At 39.1% G+C, this 23,497-nt stretch overlaps 1 protein-coding gene across 1 annotated transcript in view; it reads right to left on the bottom strand.

The window, feature by feature from the left end:
* Positions 1-8,787: 8,787 nt before the first annotated feature.
* Positions 8,788-23,497, bottom strand: part of LOC128745994 (uncharacterized) — a 67,934-nt gene continuing 53,224 nt past the window's right edge. Inside the window, exons 4-7 of the mRNA XM_053843048.1 lie at positions 10,664-11,173; positions 10,188-10,568; positions 9,091-10,113; positions 8,788-9,030 (exon numbers count right to left, since the gene is read on the bottom strand). Coding sequence (XP_053699023.1) covers positions 8,788-9,030; positions 9,091-10,113; positions 10,188-10,568; positions 10,664-11,173 — 2,157 coding nt within the window. The remainder of the gene's footprint in view (positions 9,031-9,090; positions 10,114-10,187; positions 10,569-10,663; positions 11,174-23,497) is intronic.

Raw genomic sequence — 23,497 nt, 5'->3', positions numbered from 1 at the left:
ATTTAATTTTAAAACAAATTTAGAACATTTTGATTTAAAACAAAAATCGCACCGAGAAGGAAAGAGTTGAATTTCATGAAAATGCATTCAAAACAGATAGGTAAACATAAAAAAGCCTCAATTTCTGATTTGAATTTCTAACACTATTGCGCTTTGTTTCTCATGCTCATGCTGTTTATGTGTCACGGTGATGATCTAGACTATAGATAGAAAAAACTGTATAATTATATTTTAATAATGCTTTTCTGCAACATATTTTGGTAGTCACGAGTTGATTCAGATTGGTCAATCCTAGAACATGTTTCAGTAAGAATTTGATTCAAAAATTTTTAGCTGATAGGTAAACATACCAGCATCACAGCGCGAATGAAATAATAACAGAATACGCTAATGAAATGAGATTCACTGCTTCGAATAAGCCTACCGTACTGGCTCTTCCAACATGCGGGGAATTTTCAAATTGAATAACAAAAAAAATCTTACTTCTTATGCTGAATAACACAGCACACATTCATCATAAATCTAGTGCTGAAAAATATATTTACAGGATGTCTTCCCAATTCGCGACTACTGATATGCTGATATTTGTTTGGTTTTTATGTGAGAAAAAAGAAGAGGGAAGTATTTTTGCTTTTGTCATCATTCATACAATGACAGTTCGGCATGGGACCTCGTATAAGTGCGAACAGGCCTAAAAATCTTTTTCAGCTTCGTAGTCGCGAATTACAGGCAATATGTTTCCTCTCACATACACCTTCTCATAACTGAAATGTGTTGAAATGTTGAAATGGCATCGATGAGCAAACGCTATTCCAACGCCAAACGTGAAACTGCCGTCTCACTATGTTTACTCTATTCAAGGGATCGCGTTAGAAAGAGAAGACGTGAAAATCATCTCTCAAGCATAATCAACCGCTCGCAGCTTGAGCAAATGGCGTCACAATTCCAATATCATGTGTTCCTAATTTTCCTTTGACCGTAATGCCAAAATAGTGGCTGGATGTTTAAATGATGTAAAGGTGGTAAATTAATACATCAGAAAGATGTAAATAAGATGATAGAATATGGCTCAACCTCGTGATACCATTTATTTGGTACATTGAAGTTTCTAAATAAATGAATTGAATATAATCTTATATATAAAAATGGAAGTGATAAAGTTCGACCGCGCATCACTTGAGAACGGAGCGTCCGATTTGAGCCGTCTTTTCTTTATTGTGTTCGTTTCCACCACTGCTATGTTTTTACGGCGAGAAAAGTTGAAAAATTTACTCGGAAGATAGGAAAACTCGAAAAATTAGTTTTCCATATAAAACCCGCAACGCATTGTATGCGCCATGTCGTTGGCTGCTATGATCATCGTACGATTTTTTGCAGCACCGTTGTCGTATTCAAACAAACACGTGGTTACCTTCATTGGAATCGCCACATCTAACAATGCTATTAAACATTTTGGGGGTTTACAATTTCAGAAAATAACCAATCAATAGATCCAACTTATTAATCAACCTAAACTCAAGCCTAAAGTGTCAGCAATAAAATTCGTTGATTTAATTCATTCGTTCATTCATTTATCAAATTTATGAAACAAACACGAATCATTTTTATTCCTTTTTACATCGGATGCGTAGCCAGAAGATGCAGGTTAACAAAAGGTTTAAGCACTAAATTCACTGAATTGCGACTTCCCAATCGTCAAATGAAGAATACATTTTGCATATGTTAACGGATTATGAGCATATTCGGTTTAACTGAATATCAAGCTAATAAATCAACAGTAAGAGCATATGATTTAGAATTTAAAAAAATAGTGAACGAAGCAACTATTATACATCGTATTTAAGGGATCAGTCCCGGCGTAGTGGTTGTCATTCACGCCTTTCACGCCGAGGACCCGGGTTCAAATCCCAACCCCGCAGAAGTCACGAATGACCCAAGCTGGTTAAAGTGACTATAATCAAAACAAAAAACAATCGTATACAACTTTCAGTCGATTTCATTTCGTATTAGACTCTTTAGAAGTGTAAAAAGGTTTATAAAATGACACTTTTATGTTAAATTGTTTTAGTGCGTGAATTACCAAAGGAACAATACAGCGATCAATTGATTTTGTGGAATAATAAAATTTAGTTTGTTTTGAGAATTGAGAATAACAGTTATCGAGATTCAGCGATGCAATTCCTTTGGGTAATTCTTATCAATAGATTTATGAATAGAAAAAAAAATAAAAATCTGATGACTATTGATATTGAATACATATCAGAATACAAAATTGGCCCTTAAATTATCGAGAAATTCCAAAGTTCCAGCCGACGATATTAGCCGTCGTTCCAAATTTTACAACAAATATATTAACATCCAGTATTACTATTTTTAACCAGCAGAGTTTATAAAACAAGACTCAATGCAACTACCACAAACACGACTGTTTATATTGCTGGGATTGGCAAACCAACTTTTACACCGATATGCATTTCTTACTAATGACTTAATACAGTTGTTAAATTTAGACATTCTCTGAAATCCCACCGTTTAATAAACCAAACGCAGAACTCCTTAGACAACGGCAAAACTTGACTTATACCTAGAAAATATCCCTTTTTCTAAAACGCAGCAGGAGTTCATCTGAAGTTTACATATCGTATATTTAGCCCAATTTGTGGCAGTACGAAGTTTGCCGGGTCTTCTAGTGGTTTCATATTTACAAATCAATAAAATATAAGATCTAAAATCACTCATCATATTGACTCCTAACTGCAATGTGGCATTGTCGTCCATCCTAAAAAAACTTATGGACTGATCGATTTATCATCTGAAAGCATTTTTTTCTTGCACTTCCCTGAATCATATATGGACATTTTCACTTGGGAACGTATTTAGCTCTTCGGTTACGTACTGCATACTCCGATTCTTTTCCATGTGTTCCACACCACACTTTTAATCACAGAAAACACAATATTTTCTTCGACATATTTCACGGTAATCTTAGCTTTCACCTAACAAAATCCACTTTTCCCGCATGCGTTGAAGCCAACCGAATGATTCCGACAACTTTTTTCGCAAATATCCTGCACAATTTCTCACAAAATAATTAAAACTTAGGAGCGCGTAGTTTCTGCGTATCCGTTGCTAGCAGTGTAGCCAGATCCTCCACTTTGATGCCAAAATAAATCAAACTAGATAAACTATCTTGGATGAAATCGTTATAAATTATTGTAAATTTTAATGTGTTATATTCAATTGCTCATAACTTCCAAATTAAACGTCCGATCAAAAACCAAATCAATAGTGATCTATTAGGCTATGTTACCTTTCAAATGAGACTAATAGCGCCTAAATCGGTTTAGCCATCTCTAAGAAACAGGCGATAATTATTACCTTGTCAAAACAGGTTTTTTAAACATAACTTTTAAACTACTCATTTGTTTTCAATAAAATTTATTCGAAAAATTTAGTCTTACTAAGAGCTTTCATTCGATACTAAGATCGATGAAATCGGTCATTTGGTTCCGGAGAAAATCGTGTCACGTAATTTTCACGTTTTTACTTATAACTTTCAAACGAAAAGTCGGACCACGAAACAATTCAATAGTGATATACTAGGCAATAATACCTTTCAAATGAGACTAATAGCGAACAAATCGGTTCAGCCATCTCCGAGAAACAGGCGATAGAAAAGTTGCGCCCCGCACATACATACACACATACACACACACACACACACACAGACATTGCTCAGTTCGTCGAACCCTGTCGATTGGTATATGTGGCTCGGCCCTCCGGGCCTCGGATCGATTTCGTGTTTTTCGACCAATTCCTAAACCTTTGTTATAGTATAACAAAGGTAAAAAGGAGAAGGAAGGGTTCTTGAACACACATTCTTCAGATGAGGAACAACTTGTAGCGGCCAACGATGAACGTAAACTGAACAGCGAAGGAAATATACCGACGTTTGGAGGAACCACCGAAACCAAACCTTGCTGCGTATGCCAAAGAGTCGACCACAAAATCCGTAATTGTGAAAAGTTCTCCGAATTCACTCTCCCAGAGCGAATGAAGTTCATTACGCAAAATAACTTGTGTAAGCACTGTCTCACGTACCACAGTAATTGGCCTTGTAGGACAAAGCAGCCATGTGGTGTAATGGGATGCCAAGAACTGCATCATAAATTGCTGCATCTGAGCAACCAAACTTCTAAAGAGGAACCTACGATGGATTCGCGGACAGATGATTAGAACATATCCATCTGCAGGCGGGCAGCTTAGGAGAATGGATATTCAAACAAAATGTAGATGTGCTGCAACAACCAGCGACAAAGGTGGCTCTGCTAGATGTAGTAGATATGGGTAAGGCCAACTAACTATAGGCATTACGGGCGGGGGTGTTGCGACGTAAATTTCAATTAGGATAAATTCATACATTCTTAAATTAAATTCTTTTGACCAAGCGTTGTGTAAGCTCTTTGTTGCGACGTAAATTTCAAGTAACCCCTATTAGGATAAATTCATACAGCCCTGTGATTTATCCGTCATCGATTTGATCGTCATCGACTTTTATCGTCATCGAGTTTATATAAGTAGCAAACAGAAGAAGCTTAAACCTTTTGCCAAATCATGGCTACGGCCATCGTTACGATTATAAAACGCATCGGCAATTCTATTATTGCTGTAAGTGCTATTATTTAAAGTAGTTCAGAAATCGAATATGTATTAATTACCTTTTAATTATTAATCTATTAGCTACATAAAGGTAGTAATCATTATATTATATGGTGCAGTATATCAGTGAATAATTACAATTTCTGCTTAGGTTAGGATTAGCTATTAGAACGGTTATCGTGATAAGACAACCGCTCAAACCTTATCACTAGAGTAACTTTAGTTGAATCATTCTTTTGTATACAGACTAATTAGTAATTTGTTATATAGTTATAACCGCAACAATTTCCTATCGTCGGAAACATGTCATCAAAGTTCATCTTAGTCACAGACTAATTGTGAGTAACACGCATAAACTTCTGTTAACTTCATATTCATAACTTCATATTCGCTAATAAAATTTATTTTAGTTCGAGTCTCGTCGAACCAACGGACTTCGAAAAGTCTAACACTCTCGATAACCGTAAATTGTTTGTATTTCTAGTTGGATACCTATGATCAATAGAAGGCAGTTGAACGGAATGATGGAAGCAACTATTATGCAGCGTGTCGTGAACAAAAATTATTGATTGAAAGTCACAGAGGCCATTAGTTGGAAGAATGTTATGAGAGTTATTGGAATATAGTTGCAAGGTAGGAAACAATACTGGTTTATTGAAAATAACTTTCAAGCATCTGTTTTGAAGAGTTTGGAGTTTTCTTAGGAAAGATTTACAAGCCCGACCCCGGGCTATAATAAGATAATTTAGGCACGAATGAATGTGTGCAAAATAATTTTTATGTAAAATTTAAACAATGTAAAATTTTGTTATTTAGTAGGCAATCATGCGCGATCAATAAAACTGAGCTGAGACCTATTTATATCTTTTTTTTTTTCATTAAAGGATTTCTAATAGTAAAATTTCCTTTTTTTCGAGTGCCGAAGAAGACATGTCGATTGTCCTTACAGCAGCGACAAAATTTTCACTTGAACAATATTAAAAAAAAAAAATCTGATGTCACCATTTGGTTTCAAAAATTTCCTCTAACCTTATAAAACAAATGTTTTTCCACAATCTCTCATCACTTTTTAAACCATAATTCTAATGAAGTTTTATTATGCCTTACGAAACTATTGTGGAAACGCTGGCATTCCAACCGTTTTTTTTTGATAATCTGGAAAACAAGAATAAAAATGTCTGGAAAAAATTTGGCTGCCATTTGATCTAATGGAACACAATGTTTGAAAACATCTTTTTTTGTCCAACGTCTTTTGTTGTCCAACGTCTTTTTTTGGTCCAGGTAACCAATAGGCGTTTTCAATGCAATTTAAATGCAAGCCAATAAGCATTCAAGTTGCCTTAAATGCTACTTAAATGCTATTTTGGCAAAATATGCGTTTACTTTACTGCTAGCCCTCTTATAGTGCTGACAATGCTTATTTCCAGCTAGTACCGACAAAAAGAATTTAAATAGAATTGTGGATGCCAATTTACAACAGTTATGCAGTCTGGACGAGGCTTTGATGGTGGCACCGCTCGTACAGGCTGAATAAACAGCAACCTGCAGTATAAAACGCCAGGGATGCTAATTAACGATTGATTTACTGCTTATACTAATGCTTATTGGTTACCTGGGTAGGCGTCAAAAAGTCTGGAAATCCGAATCCGACGAATCTGGAAGGTTTTTTTTTGTCGGAAGGTTTGACCACTGCGACCATTATTTTGATCTATTGTGGTAATCTGGAAGGTTGACAACGCTGTGCTTTGCAGCAATTTTGCGAGTCTTACGCAAAATCATATTTTACTAATAATTATCCTGTACTTACCAAATACATTGAAAATATGCTACTGTTTTACCTGACTCACTGCGAATATGCGTATTATTGAAATAAAACGTAACCATACGTTTTATTCGTTTATAACGCATATGCAGCTAATATCGATAACAAACGATTTTTTATAAGTTGTGCTTTTGTTATTGCATTTAATTTGTAAAAAGTTGCATAAATAACAATTAAGTTTCACAATACAATTATTGCGTACTACTGGCACATGAAATATAACGTTTAAGTACGTTATTTTTAGTGATCAAAATTAACGATATTTTCGATACAAGGGCGATATTTTTCGAAACCGTTCGAACCAACACGATCCCGCGAATACAACGCATTTCGCAGTGAGTCAGGTAACACAGTAGTCAAGCAAGGAGTGATGCAGTGGGGAGGAAATAACAAAAAACTGATGGTTTAAATTGCTAAATTGCAAGCATGTGTGGGTCGCATAGAAAATAACCACGCTATTAATTTTCCCGTGGGAGGTTAAAACGGCGGAAGTCCACAATAACTTTTTTTAAAGTTTTTAATTCATCCTGATTCCTCGCTATTCGCGATGACGGCAATGGAAAAGATTTCACAGGCTGCTCGCACTTTTACAGAAAATCTCATACCGAACTGTCAACGTGTGCGTAATAACAAAAGCAAAAATACTTCCTTTTCTTCTTTTCTCATGCAAAACCCTGAATAATATCAGCAACGCCGTCATAGCGAATAGAACAAACCATCAATTGACAGATACTGGCGCCCTTGTTTACGTTTTGGACTTTTTTCTTTTTCTTTTATATCGAATGTTGCGTTAGCGCAGAGCCGGCGTTACAGCACGCGAGGACCTGTGCAGATTAAGAAGCGAGGCCCTTTTTGTATGCCAAAAGGGCATTGGATTACAGATCACCGTGATAGATCATTTTGCGATGACGTCATTTTGCCGTCAAATGACACCACTTGGTGGTTTGTTTACATGTTTTTGTCACATCCAGCAGTTTCGATTTGAAATTTTGTGAAGGATTACTGCATCAATTTCTGTAAAATGCATGTAAGGCACTTTCTCTTCAATAAAAACTATAAATTTCTATCATTATCTGCCGGACAAAGATAGAAAACTCAATTCAAAATTTAACACCACGTAAACAAACCACCAAGTGCTGTCAAAAAAGTGTGGTTAGGAGCTCCCGTGTAATGATCTATAATCTAAATGATCGTGTTTTAGGGCAGACTTCATTTTCTGTACTGAGTTTACGGACTGTTCATACCCATTGATGAAATTGAGATAGATAGTTGTAATACTGTACCTAAATTCTACATGGTTAATAAAATCAATGACCTTTTAGGTTTTTGGTTCTATACTCGATATGGAATAAGAACGAAATTGTCGAAGAAGTTATGCGTGGTTATGCCTCCTAATAAAGTAAGAGCCTCGCAATTACCGAGCAGATGCGCAGAAATTTCAAGTTCAGAATTACAAAAGCGGCAAGTGTTTCTATCATCCGATAGTCTTCAAATGATGAAGAGCGGGACTGTGTCCAGTTAGGAATCCCCCATTTGTGCGCAGTTCACTGTTTAACTGTTTAGTCTACAACCCTGTATTTTCAACAAGATGCTTTCTTAACAGCATAATCTAGATGGGCTGCCGAATTATACTGAGGAGTTAAATTTCATTATTGAAGATTAGTCTAACACCAATAAGTATAGGGGGAGTAGCAGTATGTGTTCTTCGCCTATTGAATGGCCCACTGTTTTTGTTGGGTTTATTATTATTATTATTATTATTATTTGTTTATTGTATTCATCTAACATACTGTCTTAATGAATAAAAATATCACAATTTTCAAACAGCAAAAACGTCAGATTTAGTTATTCTACGCGAGAAAGTGCTGGAACTTTCACCAAACTCGAACAACTCGTCAACAGAGGCGAAAGCACGTATCATCGATGATATAGGCTCATTGTATCCAAACGCTGTGCGATGAAATATTGGTTGAAGTAACGTAGCATTCCTAAGGGACCGCGATGGAATTCTGAGATCAAGTAGCGATAGCAATCGTGGACAGTCGACCTCGTTGTTTAGAAGCTTGGCAACAAAAGTTACCTGTTGAATTTTCCGGCGTCTGGTCAAAGTGTCAAGGTTGATTAGTTTGCAGCGATCGCGATAAGGAAGAAGGTTTAGAGGGTCACGCCATGGCAAATTACGCAGAGCAACGCGAAGAAACCGTTTTTGTACTCTCTCTATTCGTATGTCCCATGTTATTTGATGAGGTAGCCATATAAGCGCTGCATTCTCCAGAATGGGACGAACCAATGAGCAATATAAGGCTTTAAGGCTGTAAGGATCGTTGAAATCTTTCGCTATTTTCGGTCTGTCGGTTATCTTTAGCGATGATAGCTCCTCGATGATTGGCAAAGGTAAGTTTCTTATCCATCAGAACTCCAAGGTCACTAATCTCTTCGACTCTGTTGAGCTTAATGTCTTCTATGTGGTAGTCGATTGGTTGTGCAATGCGATGAAATGTCATGACGGAGCATTTAGGGACGCTGACAATCAGTTTGTTGCGTTGACACTAATCAATAAAAGTATTTAGCAATCCTTGTAAACGGTAACAGTCGTCGATACATCTCACTACAGAGTATAGTTTAAAATCGTCAGCATAAACCAGTTTACAGTCACCATCGAGCAAAGATGCAACATCGTTGAAAAATATCGTAAACAGCAAAGGCCCCAGGTTGCTCCCCTGAGGTACTCCACTCAAGTTACCAAACGGTGTCGAAATACATGTTCCCAATTTCACGCGTAGTGTTCTATGGCAAAGGTAAGAGCGAAGCCATTCGGTCAAATTATCTGAGGCTCCCAGATGACGCAGCTTATGCAAAAGTATGCGATGGTCAATTCTATCAAAGGCTGCTTTGAGGTCAGTATAAACCACGTCAACCTGACCTTTGGATTCGATTTGTGTGAAACAAGTGAACGTGAAATTCAGTAAATTCGTGGTAACCGATCGGTCAGGCATAAAACCATGTTGATCTGGAGAGATATAGCATTTTACGCCAGAAACAATACTTTGCGAGACGATTATCTCGAATAATTTCGATGCTGCCGATAGACTGGTAATTCCACGATAATTACGAACATTTCTTCTGTCACCTTTCTTGAATACGGGGAACATGAGCGATTGCTTCCAGATTTTTGGAAATTTACGCTGTTCGAAAGAGCTGTTAAATATCAGGCTGAGTGGATAAGCAAGTGACGTAGCGCAACGGCGATAAACGACAGCAGGAATTCCATCAGGACCAGGAGAAAAAGAACTCTTCATTTTGTTAATTGCAGCCAAGATCGAGGGTTGAGTAACCTCGAATGTGTCCAAATCAACGATGTTAGCAGGAACATCAACAATTGCTTGTTCAATTTTTTGGTCTAAAGTAACGTCCGATACAAAAACAGAAGCAAAGAATTTTACGAACTGTTCGCAGGTTTCCCATTCCGAAGACGACTGCTCATTATCCAAAAACGTAAGTGACGGTATAGCTGAATTTTTCCTCTTTGAGTTGACAAAGTTCCAGAAGCATTTTGGATTATGCCTTAAATTAGATTGTACGCGCAGTAATCCGATTTGTATAGCCATGAGTTTAGTTTTCGATAGGCGTTGCTAGAAGATCGAAATGCGTTCTTTGATTCAGCAGAACGATAACGCCGAAGTCGACGCAGATGGGCATTACGCACTCGCTTTAATCTTCTCAATTCAGCGGTGCTCCACGCTGGAGAGTTGGGGCGTCTGCTAACCGGTACGTTCAATGACAACCATTCACAAATGCATGAACAAAAACTTTCAGCCTTATCATCTACGTCACTATAGTTGAGTATTGCGTTCCAATTTAATCCTGACAAGTAGTCGAGTAAAACATCGAAGTCGATTTTCCGGAAGTTGAGACTATGTTCAGCACTGGTGTCAACATTCCTGGCAGCTGCATCAGCAGAAAAAGAAATTGACAAAACTAGAGGAGGATGAAGGGGATCAACTCGAAGCAGCGGCGCTGCACATTCGTTGATATCGACTGAATCAGAACTAGTGAAGACCAGGTCAAGAGTTCGGTTGAGATGATTCTGTATAGAATTTTGTTGATGAAGGTTCAAAAATCCATTCCATCAATAAGCGTGCTGCTACACGGTGTAAACATGCTAGTATTGCTGCAACTGACACAGCCGTCGTTAATGGACCAATGCAAGTGTGGTTGATTGTAATCACCACATACTAGTATGATTTCATTTGGTGCTGCATTATCGCATATATCCCGGATCGATGCAACGTGTTGTTCGAAAGCTGCAACCTCACGGCTTTTGTCCGGCGGCAGATAAACAGCACATAACGAAAATTTCCTTCCATGAATTGTGGTCGTAACACATACCTGCTCAATTGTAGCGCCGTTGCGCGTCTCGATGGCCGAGCTGACGTATTTAGCAGCGACTGCAATTAGAACTCCTCCAAAACTAGTCTTATGGCTGTCGCGGGATGAACGGTCGCAGCGGAAAACATTGAAAGCGGAACCAAACAGTTGCACAGAGTTGATGCAGTCATTCAAGCCAGATTCAGTTAAAATGATGACGTCATAACCGCAGTCGATTGAAGCTAGGAATAACTCGTCGATTTTTGTCCTTAATCCCCTCGCATTTTGATAGTAGATCCATACTTCATCAGTACAAGATTCGTGCTGCAACGTACAACAACTAAATGCCGGATTGTTTACAATAACGGAAGAATACTCGCTTTTGGCCTTTGGCGCCTTTATATTAAGGACGCACCAAAAGTGGCAAACGTTATTGTGTTAGAGCGATACACACTGTATCACTCATGTGTTCGTCAAAAACCTAAACGTTTATTTGAATGTTGCATTAGTATTGGTAATATATGTCAAATGGCAGAGCTTGCAAATATGAACACAGCTGATCCGCGTCCAACCGCACCGACTACGGACATCGCGAAATATGGTTTATTGTATTTATCAAGCATTCATCTAAGGTCTGCAGCAGCAATCCTATTGATCCTATGCATTCAATAGGATGGCTAATTAATCCGCTTGCATTAAAGCGAGTTTTTTATTGCTGGTCAGCTGTTAGTTTGTTTACATTCTGTAAGCTTATCGATGCGGCAAAAGCAGAAAGCTCTTTAAAAGCTCATTCATGTGGCAAAACTTGGAGACCGTGGTGCTGTTTTTTCGGAAAGCACTAGTGCAACGAAATATGTTCGCAACCAAATATCTCTTAACTAATTCCAGATTATACGTTTTATGAACGCGTAATGATCTATATGATCCGTTGAATTTATTTTCCATTAGCAATTATGTTTTATTGAGCGTTTGTTGATATATACCGGGTCGATAAATGGAATGACAAGATTTAGGAAATTCTACACTGCACTGCACTGCACTGATTACGTGCTCTGCCAATACATATGCATTTTTAAGGCACAAAACAATACATGCATCGAACGGTAGCCATTTATCCAGCCATCTTTGAACCATTTTCGGTTTCCCCTTAAGCCCGTCGCCCTCTAGTAAACGTTACAACATGTTGTAAGTAATAGTCTCGTAACCAAGCTGCGATAGCTTGTGCAGGAATGCGTCGCCCAACAGCCCAACGTCGGCTAAGACAGCTGTCCGTCAACGAAACGCCGAACTGGAGAGCCTGCTAAACGAGCTTGTTGGCGGGACTAGAGAGCTTGGACTAACTCCCTAGCCGAACAAGGAGAAACCGCCACCGCCAATGGTGATATCCGTTTGTTGTACGATATTTCTCGCCGCCTTAGTGGTGCCAGGATGAATACAAAGATGCCGCTAAAGGACAGAGCTGGTCAGCTATTGACTGACCGTACAGAACAGCTTAAGCGATGGACTGAACATTTTGAACAACTCTTCCGAGTGTCAAATGTCAGAGACCAACAAAACCAGCAGCGTATGACGCCTACAGTTCGTAGAATCAATCGCGTGAACTCGGAGGCGCCATCGCTGGATGAAATTGTAGCAGTCATCAAGAGTATGAAATCCAATAGAGCGCCAGGGATAGATCGTATTTTAGCCGAAATGCTCAAAGCTGACCCATCTTTGTGAGCCCAGATGATGCATCAGCTTTTCAGCAATATATAGGAAACCGCAACTTTTCCGGTGGACTGGATATGCCCTGCATCCAAAGGTCAAAGTCCCTAAGAAAGGAGACCTAACTGAATGGCGGGGTATCACGTTGCTCTGTATTACTCTCAAAGTACTCTGTAAGGTAATCCTCAACCGGATCCAGGAGAAAATCGACGCTACTCTCCGGCGGCAGCAAGCTGGATTCCATGCTGGCCGATCATGTATAGACCATATCACAACGCTCCGCATTATATTGGAGCAGATCAACGAATTCCAGGACTCTCTGCTGCTGGTGTTCGTTGACTTCGAAAAGGCGTTCTATCGACTCAATCACGAAAACATCTGGGCACACTTAGGCGTAGAGGAGTTCCAGATAAGCTGGTCCATCTCATCGAGGCTCAGTACGGGGCGTTCTCGTGCAAGCTTTTGCACGACGGCGTCTTGTCCGACCCCATAAGGGTTACTGCTGGCGTGAGACAGGGCTGCATTTTATCACCGTATCTGTTTCTCATCGTTATGGATGAGATATTAGTTGGAGCAATTGACAGTAGACCAAATCGAGGATTGCCTTGGAATCATCTAACGATGGAGCAGCTAAATGACCTCGACCTAGCCGACGACATTGTATTGCTCGCACAACGCCAACGCAAAAACTGCAGGTATTCATTAACCGTTGCCTGCGATACATCATTCGTGCCTGGTGGCCTGATAACTGGATATCCAATGAGGAACTCCATCGTAGGTGTCATCAACGGCCGATAGCCACAGAAATTCGTGAACGTAGGTAGAAGTGGATCGGACACACCTTGAGGAAAGGAGCGAACGAGATTTGCAGAGAAGCACTCGACTGGGATCCACAAGAAGAGGCAGACCCAGAGGCTCATGGCGACGGAGCTTAGCCAACGACATCCGGGCTGTAGACGAGAACCTGTCCTGGCGATAGGTAAAAGCCATGGCGGGTAACCGTCAGTAGTGGAGATCTCTGATTTCATCCCTTTGTTCTGCCGGACCGGCGGACATGGACACATAAGTAAGTAAAGTCTCCGGCGGCAGCAAGCCGGATTCCGTGCTGGCCGATCATGTGGAGCCCATATCACAACGCTTTGCATTATATTGGAGCAGATCAACGAATTCCAGGACTCTTTTCTGCTGGTGTTCGTTGACTTCGAAAAGGCGTTCGACCGTCGCAAGCACGAAAACATCTGGGACGCACTTAGACGTAGAGGAGTTCCAGATAAGCTATTTCATCTCATCGAGGCTCAGAGTCATCAGAGCAAGCAAGCAAACCTCTTCGAGAGCTACCAAGCAGCAGGTCTTACAGTCAATGTAACAAAAACTAAATCTATGGTATTAAACACTGACAAAGCCTACCAATTTCACAGTAGCGGGACAACAAGTTGAGCAGATAGACGCCTTTCAATATCTTGGTAGCCAGACAACGCCCGATCGTGGTACCAAGACTGATATAGCCACACGGATCAGGACCTGACCTTCCTGGCGCCTTTGCAGGTCTGCGAAACATTTGGCGCTCAAACCAGAATCGCTCTATATACGAAAACCCGAATTTTCAACTCAAACGTTTAATCCGTACTGCTGTATGCTTGCGAAACGTGGTGCGTCTCAGCGGAGATAACGCAAAAGCTACAGGTATTTATGAACCGGTGCCTGCGATATATCTTTCGTGCCTGGTGGCCTGACAACTGGATATCCAATGAAGAACTCCATTGTCGATGTCATCAACGGTCGATAGCCACAGAAATTCGTGAACGTAGGTGGAAGTGGGTCGGTCATACCTTGAGGAACGGAGCGAACGAGATATGGAGAGAAGCACTCGACTGGAATCCGCGTAGAAGAGGCAGACGCGCAACTTAGCCAACGACATCCAGATTGTAGACGAGAACTTATCCTGGCGACAAGTAAAAGCTATGGCGGGTAATCGTCAACAATGGAGATCTCTGATTTCATTCCTTTGGTCGGACCGGCGCACATGGACCCATAAGTAAGTAAAAATAAGTAATATGGCATGCGAAATACTAGGTACTACAGTATCTATTTATCAAAAATGAGTGATCTCTCCTTTTAAAACATGGAGATATATTAACTCAACTTGGTTATAGACTAATCTCAAGTTTTTTTTTAGGCTTGACCTTGAAATGCGGTCATATATATATATTAATATTTTTTGAAACGATGGTTCTACAATTGATGAAGGGACGGTAGGGGAAAGAAATGAAAATTTTTTTTGGTGAAGGTGGGGAAGAGCGGAAAGGTAGGGGGGTGTATTGGTTGCTATGCTTGACAAGTAGTCATTTTGACTCCTACCTTTTGTCCAATGCTGGAAGTTGCATGAGTCGAACCAAGCAGTAATCTGAGATTAATTCAGTATTCATTAATTCAATATTGATCGGATAAAATAGTGTGATGAGGTGTATTGCGTCATTTGCCCCTATTTAGACTACCCCGATTTACACGATTATCACAGCCGAATTTCGCACACGATTTTGCTCAAGCAAAATGAAGTGAAAAAGAAGGGCAAGAAGAAAAAGAAGTCTAACTCATAAGTTGATCAAATTAAAAGCCACTCTAGTGTCAGATTAACAGTGCAAAATGCGATGTTTCATTAAATGATTATCACAGTAATCTAAATAGTCATAAAAAGGGCAATAATAAAGATAAATGAACACCGGATTTCATGAGCATTCGGCATTCATCAGCATCTTCAAATCATCCGTGAAAGCTGTAGTTAAAGTTCTAATATTTAGCTATTGGTTCAGGGCTCCCTCAAGGCTTTTAGCAATGTGCAGACGGATTGACGGATTGTCATCATATAGAACTGACAAGGCAAATTTAGCTCAAAGATACATTCGAGAGCTACCAAGCAGCAGGTCTTACAGTCAATGTAACAAAAACTAAATCTATGGTATTAAACACTGACAAAGCCTACCAATTTCACAGTAGCGGGACAACAAGTTGAGCAGATAGACGCCTTTCAATATCTTGGTAGCCAGACAACGCCCGATCGTGGTACCAAGACTGATATAGCCACACGGATCAGGACCTGACCTTCCTGGCGCCTTTGCAGGTCTGCGAAACATTTGGCGCTCAAACCAGATTGTTGACGGTTGATTGAGACGGATTGTCATCATATAGAACTGACAAGGCAAATTTAGCTCAAAGATACATTTTATTCGGAATGTTTTGATTCAAAACATGACAGATGTACAGTTGAATTTAATAAACAGATATATAAATTTAACACGTACTTACTAAAGTAAATTGAAAGGAATTGTAATATAAAAACAATAATTCGACATCAGTATCGTTTTCCATCACTAAAAATGGCTGCTGTTTTTACTAAAACTGTTCAATTATTGTGATTGAGGACAAATTATTCCAATTGTTTTTCTTTGCAATATACAAGTTTGTTTATTTGAATCTAGTCTGGAATAAGCTGTTATAGTACTAGATATATGTCATATATTTGTTTAATTTATTTCTTGTGTATTGTGATTATTTCAATGTATTTTCTCCTATTGAAGAAACATTTCATTAATATCGAAGTTGAAAAAAGTGTTAAAGTCTTTGCTCATCGCAGATTTTCGCTACGTAGCGCTGCCCTAATGTCTACTGATTCTCGATGAATATATAAAACATGTAAATACTTCCTAAAAGAGAATTAAGATTTCTCTCATTTTCATGCTTTTAACACAGATATCGATAGTTTTCTAGTTTTATGTGTTTGTGTTTTCCTGACTCTACGCTGTAATTAATATGATACATTTTTTACATTTTTCCTCAATCACGACTATCCGGGGAACAGCGAAATGAGTCGGTATTGCAAAGCAGTATAGAATGGTCGCCTATCTGTATCTTTTTTTGAAACTGCGCTGTAAACGTTGGCAGGCACAGAATTTCCTATTCGTATGATTGCAAGGTGGCCCGGGCTCGGAATGAAATGTTTAACGTGAACCGAGGGTAAAGTATCCACTCAGAATAAATGAAAAGTCATTGGTTGGCGTTTAATGTTTCAGAATATATGGCTCTTTTTCGGTTGTTCTGCTTGCCATGACCCGAAAAGCTTACTAACTGTGCTTAGAGGTTGCGGCCACTGGTGTTTTTTTTGACAAATTCATTTGCATCGTTGTCGTTAAGGGAGGGGAAATGACCCGCGGTTTACGATCCAATTACAAATTCACTGCTCGAAGTGACGAGACTGATTTTTAAGGGACAATGTGATACAGTTCTAAATCGCATTTTTCGCCTATGAGAGACTATGGTGCGTTTTAAAAATTAAATCTTTTTGTGATTTTTAGTAAAAACACAGGTCGAACATACCTACTATCATGATTCTTGATTGTAATGGAATCACTTTACTGTTGAAATTTCAATTCGAACCCATGTGGAGGAAAAGTAATAAAACCGCAGAAACAAATCGTATTGGAGTGGTCTCAGTATATTTACTCCGAGATGTCTCTACTGAGCATATCCTAAGCAAAAAAAACCATCGACATTCTTTACTGGCACTACACATTGTAGGATGAAAATACTAAATGCTCCTAAAACCACAAATGTACGACATACAAGGGATAGACATAGCAGCAAAGAATTCAACGTGGTCTTCCTGTAACATACGTACAAATGAAACGAAAGAGTCTACTGGAGGCTCTCTACTGGCCTCTATAGTGGTACCGATGTCCTACCGCACAGCAGGACTGTACGATTGTCAGCTAGAATAAAAAAATTTAACGTGTACTGTAAAGCAAAATACGTACGCTCACTGGAAGCAAACGCCGAAGGAAAATGCTAACAATGTAACAAATATTTTATTGTTCGTTATTTTCGTGCACGGGCATATCTGCGTTAGCGAGTTTCGCCATACCAGCATAGATTGATCATCGTTATGTTGCCTGAGCAGTCGGAAAAATGCAGCAAAACATTGTACTGAATTCTGCTTTTTTGAAAATCTAAGTTTCGAAGCATTTTGATAAAATCATCAGATAGTGATTGATGTAAAGTGACAAAAAGACTTCCCTTGTTTCTTTTTTCAGAAGTTGATTGGTTGGTTCATAATACTTGTGATTAATAATTATCTTGTCGGATAATGACGGAAAGTTTTAAATTAATTGAAAATAAAAGAACTGCACTTACAGACTGTTTGTAAAAACACGCTTGGTCTGGAAATTGCAAATATCGTCAACGGTATAGTTATATGATTGAAAACGAGTGTCAAAAAATAACGAAAGAAAACATTTTTCTTGTACATAGAACAAGATCGAAGTTGATAGGGATGCAACAACAAAATTAAAGCAGCATGTAGAATAGCGAATCTGGTGAAACATGTAGTTTTTACTTGATTATAGTTAGTTTAACAACTTGGGTCATTCGTGACTTCTGCGGGGTTAGGATCTAAATCTTAGAATCTAAATGCTACACCGAGGGATAGCCACTACACCGGGATTAGGATACCTGGAAACAAATAATTCAGGGTTATATTGATTTGTCTCGGTGATGGAATAACTCGGTTGTAGTTTTGTGCGTTACGCCCCCTATGTTTATTTCAGCCATCTTCGGATGCCTATCGGAAGTAGAAGTACAAATTTTATAAAAATTGTCTTGAACGTCTTAACACCATGAGCGTCACGTACTAAATACGTAGTTTTGTTAGTATTTCGCCGGGTTGAGTCCCCGTGGGTTGTATTTTATTTGGTATTAGTCCGTCATGGAAACATGTTACCATGTTAAAATAGTCTTGTATAGAGATGTTTTATATTCAAATTGTTTTATGTTAAGGTTGTCTTGTATCGAGACATCCCTGTATAGCAAACATCCAAGTAATCACGGATCGGAATGTTCGGCATCGATCTAACTGACGAAACATGGGGAATCGTGATACTTTGGACCAGATTTTTACCGTTCGACAGGTCGTACAGAAATGTCGGGGTTACAACGTACCCACGCATCACATCCTGATTGACTTCAAAGCTGCATACGATACAGTCGATCGAGGCCAGCTATGTCAAATAATGCATCAGCACGATTTTCTGGACAAACTGGTCGGAGCCACATTGAATCGAGTGATTTGTTTCGTACGCATCTCTGGGACATTCTCGAGTTCCTTCAAGACGCGGCAACGGTTGAGATAAGGTGATCTGGCTTATCTTGCATGCTGTTCAACATCGCTATTGAGGAATTGATCCGACGAGCGGGCATCTCAACAAACAACAGGTGAAACAATCTTTAGCAAAAGCAGGCAACTCCTTGGCTTCGCAGCTTTGATATTATAGTTAGCAATTTTGTAACGGCCGAGGCAATCTACGCCAGATTGAAAGCAGAGTCTAGAGAGATTGGGCTAAATATAAATGTTCTTTGATTTTAAGTCACCGCAAAATCACTATCTTCAGGTTTAGTTGAAAAATTTTCGGTGAAATAATGAAACTGATGAATATATCGCGTAACGTTTCAGCCTACTACTCTTCAGCTATCGTCTGACGCATTCTTCTAGTATTTACGCCACATTCATATCAGTTATTCAGCCTTCATCAGTGGGCTGGTTTTCCTTCCGTCCAACTGGCTTGTTGTTGTTACTCCAACAACAAGCCAGTTGGACGGAAGGAAAACCAGCCCACTGATGAAGGCTGAATAACTGATATGAATGTGGCGTAAATACTAGAAGAATGCGTTAGACGATAGCTGAAGAGTAGTAGGCTGAAACGTTACGCGATATATTCATCAGTTTCATTATTTCACCGAAAATTTTTCAACTAAACCTGAAGATATGGATAAATATAAATGTGTTGAAGACCAAATGCATGAACGCTCAATGGAGACGACCCCGATAACCGTTAACGATGACGAACTAGAAGTGGTAGATAGGTTCGTGTATTTGGTATCATTGGTAACCGTGGACAACAACAGTAGAAAGGAGATCCAGTAGCGTATTCAAGCGGGAAATCGGGTAAAACGCTGCAACCAAGAAGCAGACGCCGCCGTACGAACCTTTATTAAACCTCTAGTTCTGGATGAACTTGAAGCTGTGATACCGCTCAAGGAGGACATACGCATCCTTACCGCGTTTGAGCGTAAAGTGCTGCGGATGACATGTGGAGGAGTACAAACTGAAAGCGGAGAGTGGCGGAAGCGTACAAACCGCGTACTACATGCACTGCATGGAGAGATTCCCATCGTACATCTGGCGAAAGTTGGTAGGCTACAATGGGTCGACTCATTCTAGGCTACAGTGGGCAGGACAAGAAAATCCTCACTAATGACATCAGAAATAGGTTTCTTCTGGTGGGCTCATTGGCGTAGCTAGAGGGGGTGCCTGGGGTACCAGGCCCCCTCCAGAATTCTGCAGGCCCCCTCCAGTAATTTTCCTCATTGGAATTGGAAACCGGGAAAAGCACAGTCTATATGTTCCCGCTGTGTAGATATTTTCTTTTTCACTAGGCATAGCAAAAGCGTAGTTGTCGTCGTCGTCAGTAGCTTAGTAGCCACCCCGGCTCATGCTGTTTCAAGCATTCGTCTCCATTCAATTACATCTTGGGTTACTCGTCACAAATTTCCCAGTCACAGAAGTCGCAAATCACTTTCGTCCTGGTCGAGCCATTTTTCTCCACTTACAGTTTGTACTCCGCCAAATATTACCCGCAGTACCTTCCGCTCGAACATAGCGTATGCCTAGCGTTTTGCGAAGGGCAAAGGAAGCCTATTTTCCCGCTTAATTACCCAACTAGATCCCCTTACTAGTGTTGTTGTCCGTGTGCACCAGCAATCCCAAATACACGTACCCATCTGCCACTTCTAGATCGTCGCCATCAACAGTTACCGTCCGCGAGAGACACGCGTTTGTTTCCTGTGAGTATTTGGTCTTGGCCGCATTTATGTTTAGAACACTCGTCCTAGATTCCGATTTCTTCGAATCACCCCTTCAAGTGCGTATTCAACATCGCAAAAAATCGCATGCAAAATAAGCCGTCACCTTGTCCCAACTTTCGCCGCGTCTCAAAGTAACTCGAAAGTATCTCCGAGATGCACACGAAACACAACACTCTAACCAATGTAGGTCTGCTCAGTTGCGTCAGTTTATTCGGAAAACCGTGTTCGTGCATTATCTTCTATAGCTGGTTGTACTCCCGACATTTTTGGTAATTGCGCGGACCCTCATCAAGCCCGCCTGGTATTTCCCTACAAAACCTTGTGCTATCGGTGACAGTCAGAGTAACAAGATCATAATCAAAAATTTTTTGGAAGGCACCCCCTAGGCCCCCTCCAGGGAAATTTCCTAGCTACGCCAATGGGTGGGCTACTGATTTTTCTCGAAGAAATAGAAAGATAGTAGACTGAAACATAACGAGTTAAAAACGGATTTTAACGTTATGTTAGCAGTTAATTAAAAATAACTAACAAATCCTATAAATGTGCAAGTTACGATGACTAAACCATAAAAGAAGCTTTTCCAGATAATATTTTTTCTGAATAGGCAAGAAAATGTAGTTTGAGTGAAAGATTATCTATTCTTCGATGCTTGATTCCTGTCGTATGAATATTTAAAATAGCTAAATAAATCACTATAACTCGGGACATAACTCGTATCGTTCTTACAAAAATGTTTGTAAGACCGATACGTGTTGTGTCCCGTGTTAATAGAGTCGTCAGTTCTCACGTTTGCACAAAAAAGTGAAAGGTAAATCGATATTCAGAAAAATCCGGGTATTCGATTATGAATCTAAAACACTAATCCGGCGTGCGCACACGTCCGTCAAAACAAGAGAAACGATCTTCAGTAAAAGTAACCAACTCCGAGTCTTCGCAAACGACCTTGATATCATCACTAGAAACTTTGGGTATTGTGCGAAAAAGTCTCTAGTTTCGGGCTTTGATGAAAAACTTCAAACGTATTCATTTCGTAAAAAGTGACCATACACTGGAGTACTTTTTCATCATAGTAAAGGACTAAATATAGGAAGAAAACCATAAAATAGATCTGTAGCCTAACAAACAAACGATTAAACATAAAATTTTGTTCGTTTTAACGAACTTCTCTCCAGGCAGTGTCACTATTTGACTCGTTTGTTTGAGAAACCCCACATGTGCTTTTGACACAATTGTAGAAAAACAACAAAAAACTGACTTTGTGGAACCAACCTTTTTCCAGAATTTGAGAGAAGATGTAAGAATCCGCGAGAAAACTGGAAACTATCAAAAACTCATGAAATTTAATTTATGTCAAATGGCGCTTGTGGGGTTTAAACAAACGATTCAATTATTCTAGAATCCACTTTATAAAGAAGCTTTGGTGAAAGAAGTTATAACCGAAAAAGAGAGTTTCCAAATAATTTGGGCATATTGTGTTAGGCTACCTTTAGACCCTTGAATGTGGTGAATGTACTGATGAATTAATAATCACGCGTTGATGATTTGCTCGCACCACACCGCACAGCGTCGTAAATTAAAAATTTCTCGGGTTATTAAACAATCGCTTACATAGATCGTACCTTATAATGGCATCCTTTTTTCGCCTCTAGTTGTCTATATACCTTTCATAACATTGCGTATTATACTGTTATCATTGATGCAACCAGTGCCTATGTCCATCTACCGTTGCGAAAGCTATTTGTCTAAATACACCCCTACTCTTGATCGACATTCCAAATTATGATAATTGCTCGATAGAGAAATAGATGGTCGACCAGAAACGCAATTTGCTAGTGCAAACTAACTAACTGCTTGCCAGTAGTATTGCAGTCCCGAAATGTCCTCCAGATCATAATTTATCAAACAATAGAAAGCATTTGTATGTATCATTGGTACTATCGTACATCACCGCTCTCAGTGAATAAGGACAAACGATACTACAAGATTTTATACTCGATTCTACAGTCAGTAGGATGCCTATTATGTATGAATTTATGATAGATACTATGACATTTTTAATACACAAATGAATAAAATTACAGTACCAAATATTCTATGGTTTTGATAGTTTTCAATTACATGGCATTTCAACTGTTCTTGTAAACGTAAAAATATTTCTAGTAACATTCGGAATGCAATTTATAGAAAACATATCTCTGTTAATTATACAAAATGGACTTCACCATGATAACAAATGTCATATATTGGTGAATGACCTTCTGGGTTAAAAAAAACTTTAAAATAAAAAAAAATGTCTTACAATTAATATTTTTTCTGGAAATAAATATCACCATGGTTTGTATTGTTGTTATATTGTTATAAAATAGTCGAACGTAATGGTGTCCGAATATTGTTTTGACGAATTGTAGTTTTATTATGAAACGCCAAAAAAATGGTGAAATAGCATAGTATAGATTGTACAAATTCGATGTACCGGATTCGGTTAACGGGAAACTAGCAGTCATTAAATTTTCGTCGGAGATCTCAATTTCGGAAGCAGTTTTTGCCCAAAAGCAAGGTTCTGTTTGTAAAAATATAAATACACTGCATTCTTCTTGCCAATCTGAACACAGCGAATATATTTTCATGAACAGAATTTTTGTTTCAAACAAAAAAGCTGCTTTTGAAATTGGCAGAATCGATGAGTGCTAGTTTCACCTTAATACAAAATTGCGAATGAAATTGTACCGGAAGCAACAACATTGGCCCGCAATCAATATCATCTATCGTTTCTAGGTCCGCCGTCGTCTAATTGCATGCATGCATGAAAAAACAAATGTCCTCGCCAAAAATCGATTTTTAGCTTTTGGCTTTTAGCTTAGCTTATATATCGTCATTGACGGAACTAGCGCTCATTCCTAGGGGGGGCTATAGCCCTCGGAATTTTTTTCAACCGTTTTATTTCGTCGGCATATTAAATTTAATGCACATTAATGCCTGGAATCTTATAACAGTCATGTAAATAAACTTTACTCTGAAGTTTTTCGTACCTAT

This window comes from Sabethes cyaneus, chromosome 1 (assembly GCF_943734655.1).
Source record: "Sabethes cyaneus chromosome 1, idSabCyanKW18_F2, whole genome shotgun sequence".
NCBI classification, from domain to species: Eukaryota; Metazoa; Arthropoda; class Insecta; order Diptera; family Culicidae; genus Sabethes; species Sabethes cyaneus.
This window is presented reverse-complemented; position numbering and strand designations above follow the sequence as displayed.